The 9,099-nt window shown below is 34.2% G+C and overlaps 1 protein-coding gene across 1 annotated transcript; it reads left to right on the top strand.

Moving 5' to 3' along the window:
• Positions 1–4,332: 4,332 nt before the first annotated feature.
• Positions 4,333–5,826, top strand: LOC124373492 (tigger transposable element-derived protein 4-like). The gene is made up of 2 exons (XM_046831859.1): positions 4,333–4,526; positions 4,976–5,826. The coding sequence occupies exon 2, from the start codon at positions 4,984–4,986 to the stop codon at positions 5,824–5,826; it is 843 nt and encodes a 280-aa protein (XP_046687815.1). The 5' UTR covers positions 4,333–4,526; positions 4,976–4,983.
• The last annotated feature ends 3,273 nt before the right edge of the window (positions 5,827–9,099 follow it).

Below are 9,099 nucleotides of genomic sequence, written 5' to 3'. Positions count from 1 at the left end.
CTTTGGCCTGCGACTAACGGCAACTCTCACTCTTTCCACATTGTTCGGTGTTTGAACAGTTTGTAGACTTCCCTCAGTTTTATTTTGGGTAGAGGCCGTATTTGTAAATGAACTTACCCAGATTTTAATTGTTTTTAGATCTTGAACAGCGCCGTGCCAACCAATGTTAAAGTGAGTTGTAAAAAATCTGTGAGTTTTTACATAAGAATCACTGTTCTTAAAACGTTTCTACAGCAAAAGCATGTTGGTCAGTACTTATTTTCTTGGTTACATGATGGTTATTGTGTGTAGTGTAATCGCTCACCTTTAAATTTGAAAATAGGCCTACATTTTTACAATAAACTGTTGGAATAGTTTTATTGACGGGTGAATATATGAGAAACAGTCATTAGCCGCTAAATAATATAAATCACACAAATTATAACACTTTCAGCCATCCTCATGTGCTTCCTCTTTTAGATCTCAATAATAGTTTTTCTTTAACTGTAACCAAAAGAAATGTATATGATAATAATGATTTATTTTCGTTCTAAAGTAAAGGTTACAACATAGTACTTGTCGGAAAAATTACTGTCCAATTATACAGTATACGGACAGCAAGAAGTGAAAAAAATATTTACAAGTATTAACGTTTAAATATACTTAGCCTAAGTGAAATATATATACAAAAGCAAAGATACCAGACGTAAATAACGTCGGCATTCCGTGGCGTTAAAATTAATTTACAAGTAAACAGAGATCAAATGATTTTTCACACACAAAATTAATAAACCACAAGTACCTTTTAGTTTGCAATATTATAATAAGTAAGTTACAACAGAAAAGAATATTTAATTTTTAATATAAACCATAAGTTTAGGTTGATACTGAGTTCAAAAATTCAATAATATTATTTTGAAATAGTCGTAGTCTATTTCATTTAATCTTATAACTAATGTAGTACTAAAGTATTTCGGTCCGGTGTATTCAAAACATACTGTAATCTGAACTGAATAAGTGCATTTATTACGAAGCATGTGTGATCACATCGACTTCATATGTAATAAAAATATTTTGTTGTGCATTGTTGAAATTAGTTAATCCAAGAAAGATTTTTATCCAAAAATTAATCCTACATATTTAAAATTAGAACAAGTCCTATTATTTGACAGTTTCAATTTGCAAAATTAACACAATTACAATTTGAGTTGTGATTTTTTAGAGTATGTTGAAAAGTGTAGCCTCTGAGATCAAAATTAACAAACAAGGTTTTACTTACGACTTGCATTTAATTTATATTACACCAATTTAAAATGGAAAGAAGATTTAATTTAATTTCTTTTAAAAATCTCTGAATGGTTTTGTCAGAATAAAAATTGCAACATCATAGGCAAAATGTTTTATTTGTACATGTATATTCTGCTTTATAGATGTTTAATGGACATTAATAAAAGGCCTCCTGTGGTACTCCTAGCGCGACAAGCATGAGCTGACTCAGACGGTAAACGGACTGTAGGTCCACGTCGTAAAACTGCCGGAAGCATTTCTTACCTACTTCTTAAGGGATGGACAGTGGGTCCCAGGCCGGGACCGTGGACCTACTGTCCGACTCACGGGTTTCTTTTGACGAGGGTTTGACAGGGGATCGCCGTACTCACTCTACTGTCCTTGAACGGATGTTTCGAGATCTATACTCTGTATATTTTAACTATTATTCATTAGGCTACTGTGTTTTTACTAGTTCTTTCTAACTAGCTGCAGTATACAGCTACAGAAAGAATGAAACAAAAAGCTAAATGCATAAATGAAAGTCGGGTTTATTTTCTTAAGTTATATTGTTAAGTAATACACCATTTATAACTTAAGAATTGCTGTAACGATTATAATGGTCTTTTAAAACAACTATTAAACTATCGTAAAATGCACGGAAAAATTAGGTAATTAGAACAAGAATTTTATATAATACGAGTCTGTTAAACTGTTCTGTTTAAATGTATGATAGCACAATCATATGTGTAATAATTTTACCATTATTTTCAATTTATTTATATTTGGTGTTGAAAGCATAGAATTAGCTTGATAGTAACCACTACTTATTTAACCTTTTATGCAACCATTGTTGAACACATAGTAACAAATATATTCAGATAAGAAAATTAAAAGTTTTGGTAATAAAGATCTACTTTTAATTGTACACTTTAGCAAATATTGAGTATGCAGAGTTTGGTGAGTACTGTAAAGCTGATATCAAAGAAGCATTTACTATATAACTTTTACTATAAATTTAAAGACTGTTCTAAAACGCAAACTTGATCGAGCAAACAAAGTAACAAAGCGAACTAAGGCACAAAATATATTAAGCCAGGAATAAATACAATCACTATAAGTATACACTTTTAGACATATTTCCTGGATCGTAGGAACAAAGGAATCTCAACGTTGGTGTCGGAAATATGAATTATGCGAACCAGAAGTGGTCATACGACAGCTGTCTAAAATTGTGTAAGAAACCGCAGGGAACTACTAGTTTTAACATATTGTAATCGTGGCCTTTCAACACTTTTACATCATTTGTATTTTTTATTAACTAAGATGTTCCACATTTTTAACGGTTTGATTTATTTTAAAGAGGAATAAAACTAATAGGGTTTAAGAAGCTATTAAATAGTTTATTGTGGCCGAAGTCGCTGGTAACTTGCTAGTAACTAAAAATATTATATACTGTGTTTCCGGGATTTGAACGAACTTAAAATTATGTCGTAACGGCATATAGCCATGAATAGCAACTGCAAGTTTGAATGGAACTTAAAAATCTCTTGTGTCCGGTGCAAATACGTTTATTTTATGCGTCAATGCTTAAAGGACTTCCTTCTTTAGAAATTAATTTACTTTAAGTGGATCTAATGTCCACATAAACATTTCCCATGTAATATGAAAGGGGCATGTCATCTCACCTATGTATCATCAACTAAAATATAATAGGTCAAATGCCTTTAAATACTGTCCTCGCTGTAAATGTAATGATACGATTGTTTAAATCCAAATTTGCTAAAATATGATGTCAGTTTTTTAAGATAATACTTGGATTGTCATAAATGTTTGTGGTTTAGCACTTATATTATGACAGGATTAAACTTGTCCCAGCAAAACCGTGAATACCAAATAACATAGCAATTCACTGAGCAGAACATGTTACATAAAATAGGTATACAGGTGTTTTCTTTATCAGCTACATTTCTAACTTTGTAAATGTAGGCTACAGTTTAACTTAAAATAGAGGTATAATATTTATTTTAAGACTAACATATAAATCTCTAGCGCTAAACAATAATAAAACACACAAAGATGCAATAAATTTCATGTTCATAACATTTCTGTTGAAAATATTATTCTATTGTTAATCGTCCTCCTTCTAAAATTGTACTATGGATATAAATACATATATGAGTAATATACGTTGTTTTAATTTATCACCTATCTGGACTTTGGGCAATAGTCCCGCTTATTAAATTTGTATAAGTTATTGTTTTCTTCAATAAGAAGTATCCGTCGGTAAAGTAATTTTCTTCTAAAATTATACTCAATTTGTAAGTCGAAAGTTAACTTACATTTTAGGTTAATCTAGCGGTACTATCCAATTCAGCATTTATTTGTAAATTGTAATTAATCATGTATTGGTAATTCAAAAATAAGAATTTTTTAATATGAGACCATAATTAGTTTTCATAACACTTTGTAAAATTGTCTATACTGCAAGTTGTTTTTTAATAAACATAAAGTTCGTTGTTAGTACAAATAATCAACAAATTTCCCTAATTGACTTATACCTATTTTAAAAGATTAATTTTTAATAACGTCTTAACCTCCTGAGACATGTTAGTACTCGTATATACTCGCACTCTTTTGTGTAAGCTAATATGTCTCTGAAGACAAGAGAGAAATTTTGGTTTATAGGCCAAGAGCCACTATTTAAGGTAATACAATATTTTGCCTATCTATAGTTATATATTTAAAGTAATTTGATACAATTATAAATGTGATATATTAAATATGATCTAAAGTGTAGTTTTAATTAATAACAGTAATAATAAAACAATCAACTATCCATTTCAATTAACGTGTTGCCTACTATGAGTGACGTGTCTACTCGCATATACCGTATTACGCTAACGATGGACCAAGATAAGGTATAATAAAATTATAACAAACTGACTGTAGATGTTTATCATTCATTAGGATATTGTCGAATTACTCAGATAGTAATGTAGTGATGTATGGAATTTGTTCAAATTTAATCCCAATTAGTAACCCACTTCATATGTGATACCTTGAGTTTTGGTTTGAGTAGGGGAAGGGTGGGCAAAGTGGCCACTGCGGGCATAGTGGCCACGGCCGATTTCTCTGCCACGCAGTGCTGCTACGCAGCGGCCAACGCCTCAACTACTGCGCGAGACCTCCATTAGTGTTCTGTAGCGTTGTGAAGGTGGTCAGTTTACGTGTTCGGATTTTATCATCAAATGTGTTGTTTTTCAAGTTGCTGATGTAAGGTAAGTGGTCTGCTTTACTTGTTATAACTATAACTACGACCCTAGTAAGTAATGCTGACAATAACCATTAAAAAGAGTGTGATTTAGGCTATCAATTCATGTGTAGGAGTAAGAGCTGGGTGTTACAGATGTACGTGCAAGGTCGCTATTTTGTAATGGCGTCAGAAAGGGCAAAGTGGCCACTGCCGTGGCCACTTTGCCCTCCGCCGTGGCCACTTTGCCCGACATCAAATATTTAGTTTTTAATATAAAATATACTTTATTTTATATAATATAAAACAAATATTATTTGTTTTACCTGTTCCGAAACCCAGTTTAGGTGCCCTAAAGCAAGTATTTAGTTTTATATTTAAAATATATTAATTGTCGATGTGCCCAAATCCAATTTAGGTGACCTAGAACGGTATTCACTTGTATGGCAACTACAACGTATTTTTTTTTTTTTTTAGTTGGAGTCATGGTGTCCAAATACAAACGGAAAACCGAGCAGCAGTCTTGGGACCCTCAGGCGATGCAACGAGCTATCAACGCCGTGAGAGATGGTATGCCAATGCAAACAGCTGCAAAAAACTTCAATGTGCCAAGAAATACGTTGAAACGCCGGGTTTTAAATAAGAACCAGCATGCTAAGGAAACAAACAAAGTTCTTGGCCACTACCGTCCTGTTTTTAATGCAGAACAAGAACAGCATCTTGTAGAATATCTTTTAGAAATGGAGGTACGATTTTTTGGAATCACTTTAAATGATTTGCGTAGTCTTGCTTACAAACTTGCAGAGCAAAATAATATCACACATAATTTCAACCATGAAACAAAATTAGCTGGGAAAGATTGGGTTAGGGGCTTTAGACAGCGCCACCCTGAAATGGTGTTGAGAGTACCAGAGGCTACTTCGGCAGCAAGAGCCCAGGCTTTTAACAAAGTAAATGTTACAAAGTTCTTTGACATTTTAGAGGATGTCCAGAAAAACCACTTATATCCACCTCACAGGGTTTTCAATGTCGACGAAACAGGACTTATGACTGTCCAGACTAAATCGTCAAAGGTTTTTGCACTTAAAGGCAGACGACAAGTTGGCTCACTCACATCTGCTGAAAGAGGTGTTCTCTCGACATTTGTAGTTTCAATGTCAGCAGGAGGGACTTTTATACCTCCTATGGTCATATTTCCAAGGCAGCGAATGAAAGTTGAGCTGCAAGATGGTTCTCCACCAGGGACAGTTTTTGCCTGCCATCCATCAGGGTGGATGCAAACGGACATTTTCACTCAATGGTTTGAGCACTTTTTTGCGCTTTGCTAAGCCTTCAAAAGACGACCCCGTCTTATTGGTACTTGATGGACATGCAACTCACACAAGGAACCTTGACTTTATCGAAAAGGCTAGGAAAAACCATACAACTGTGGTTTGCATCCCCCCTCATTGCAGCCACAAGCTCCAGCCGTTAGACGTAGCGTTTATGGGGCCATTCAACACCTATTATGTCCAAGCAATCGAGAGATTTTTACGAAATAACCCTGGTAGGCAAGTAACTCAATACCAAGTGTCTCGTCTTCTCGGGGAATCATTTTTAAGTGCTGCTACTCCTACTGTTGCGGTTAAGGGATTTAGAAGGTGTGGCATAGTGCCAATCAACAGGGATGTGTTCACTGATGCAGATTTTGTTTGCTTCTACAACAACGGAAATTCCCAATCCATCTCAGTCACACCCAACAGCTGACATCAATCCAGTTTCACCGGACCCTGATAAAGATGGACCTGCTGATGCCGATCCCAATGCAAGTGCAACATCAGGGCCTGTTGATCCCGACCCTAATGCAAGTGCAACATCAGGGCCTGTTGATCCCGACCCTAATGCAAGTGCAACATCAGGGCCTGTTGATCCCAGATCCCAATGCAAGTACAACCTCAGGGCCTATATTAGGTTCCGGAGACCCCACAACATTATTTGTTCTCGTCTCTTCAAGCCCAAATACCTCAAGCAATGAACGTCCATTAAAACCCAATGCCTCATCTGCCTTAAGCTCCATGCCTAGTAGGCCTACCTCATCTGCTTTAAGTCCAACCGCCATACCCAGTACATCATTTGTTGTAAGCCCTCAAGAAATTATCCCGATTCCTAAAACAAACATCATCAAACGACAAAATAAGAGGAAAAAGGGTTCGGCTGCAGTGTTAACCTCAAGCCCTTACAAGGCTGAACTTGAGGCAGCGAAGGCAGAAAAGGAAAACAAAGAAAGACTGAAGAAAATTAAACTGGAGAAAAAAGAAGAAAAAAAGAAGTTGGCGAACAAAAAAAAGAAGCCTGTCAAAGAGAAAAGGAAACCAAAAGTGGCAAAACGTGCTTTGTTTCTGAACGAATCAGATAGTGATGAAAGTGACGCGGATTGTTTTGTACTGCCAGAACTTGTTCTCAAAATCTAAAAGTAATGAAGGGTGGATACGGTGTTCGGGTTGCCACAAATGGGCACATGAAGCGTGTGTGCCGGATGTGAAGAGGATGATAATGAATTCATTTGTGACCTATGTAAATAGACTGCAAACAAAAGACAAAACAAAATCGCAAAAAGTTGTAGGCCTAAAGTAATTTTTTATTGTATTATTTTCTACTTTACACGTTTCAAAATATGTAGACAATGTAATAATAATAACTAAATTTGTAACAATACATACATACTTTGGTATTTAAAATGCATTTGTAGTATTATTTTTGACATCGTGGCAAAGTAGCCACCCTGTGGCCATTTTGCCCTACCCCAACGGGCAAAGTGGCCATTTGGTAGGGCGTGTGACAAAAAAATTATGTTTAAAAAAAGTAACTAAGATACAGGTATATATTATTTTTTTTTTTAATGAGTGTAACTATATATGGTATCTTATAAATAATTTTCATTTCTTTTGAACAATTATAACACAGCTTGAAAAAAATAAGTTTTCCTTAGGGTGGCCACTATGCCCACCTTTCCCCTAAAGCTGTTAATATTTACTGCCTAAGCAGTACGCTGTGCGTGTGTAGTGGAAGTATCACTCACATTCTTCCACAGATTGAAGATTGAGCGCAGGTAGAAAAGTTATTTCACGGCCAGGTCAGTTTTGAAAAGTAGGACAGTTAGTCCACGCCGACACCCGTGGACTAACTGTCCTACCCTGCAAGAAAAGTGACGTCAGCCACCCTCGTCAAAACTAGGCGTGGACCTACAGTCCTACAATCATTTTTAAGCCACCATAAAGTTTTGTGACCAAGACTTGGTAGGATTAAATTTATTAGGGTTTTCCTTTTAGATTTTTCAAGATATTCCATTTTTAACAACAACAAAAAAAAACGCACACTAACCGACAGAGGGGAAATTAAGCAATGTAGATCCATAATACTCAGTATATAAAATGTATGTTTTGACCTAAGCAATAACGCTTTTGAAAATACAGTAGTATATTTATTGCTACGTGTTTAAACATTGTTTTCAACTTTTTTTTAAAATTATAGTTGAACTAACTGATATGGATATAACTGAATGATATTGATTCTTGTAGATATAAAATAATATTTAAATTGTTTGTCAAGTGTGTTTTGAATTATACTATTCAGTTTATTAAATAGTATAATTCAGTTGAGATGCGTCATTAAAAAATAATTGGCTCTTAGCCGTCACAAAATTACGATTTCACGCTTCTAAATTTTCCCGCTTTTTGGTTGGTATTCGAAAAATTAAAATAAATAAATAATTGTTTTTAAATTGGTTAATAGGTTGATGTAATCTCTGAACATGTATATTTATTACACATGCCGGATTTACGCAATAATCAGTTCCTCTGCGTTGTTCGTACCAATGATTCCAAATTAATTTTATTCTAAAATAACCCTGTATTTGAATGCCTAGAACCTAGTTGTTTACTTAAGTATATATTTCATGCATAGTATTTTTACAATTGGTAATGAACTGTTTCTTTTTGAAAATATTAAGTAAACGACAGCAATGCAGTAAATGTACTCATTGCATTATATTTAAAATTATTATACAGGGTGATTCAAAACTAAACGGCAATCTCTCGGGAGCTTATTCTATAGCTAAAAACAAGTAAAAAAGTTCATATAACCATATGCCCGGAAACGCTTCCGTTAGCGAGTTTATGCCTAGCGAAAAGATTTCGCCCGGATTTCAGAACCCTTGGGTGAAGTCAGTCCGCCGTATAAAAATGGTAAAGGTAGTTACAAAGATACAAATACGATTGTTTTTTATGTTTTTATATCTGACAAATTTATAAAATTCGTCCCCAGAGCTGTAAATGCAATACTTTCAGAGATATATCTTACGTAAAACACAAGAATTGGTGCAAAGAAATAACACATTTTATTGTGTTTAACGTAAGATTACTTCCATAAATGTTAAATAAAGGTCATTTTTTTCTTAAACAGAATTTGTAGAACATTTAATTCTAAAAAAGATTCATGTGGAATTACTTAGGAAAAAAATTAATAATAGGTATTGAAATTTAGCTTTATTTAAAAATAAAACAGACGCACAAAAATGCATATTCTTATCTGCATAAAATATTAACTAATGTTTAGGTTGTGAG

Source organism: Homalodisca vitripennis, unplaced genomic scaffold (genome assembly GCF_021130785.1).
Source record: "Homalodisca vitripennis isolate AUS2020 unplaced genomic scaffold, UT_GWSS_2.1 ScUCBcl_5720;HRSCAF=12588, whole genome shotgun sequence".
Taxonomy (NCBI): Eukaryota; Metazoa; Arthropoda; class Insecta; order Hemiptera; family Cicadellidae; genus Homalodisca; species Homalodisca vitripennis.
This window is presented reverse-complemented; position numbering and strand designations above follow the sequence as displayed.

Bases quoted from the DNA above. Each gene is read 5' to 3' on its own strand.
- LOC124373492 (XM_046831859.1), top strand. From the start codon at position 4,984: ATGGTGTCCAAATACAAACGGAAAACCGAGCAGCAGTCTTGGGACCCT.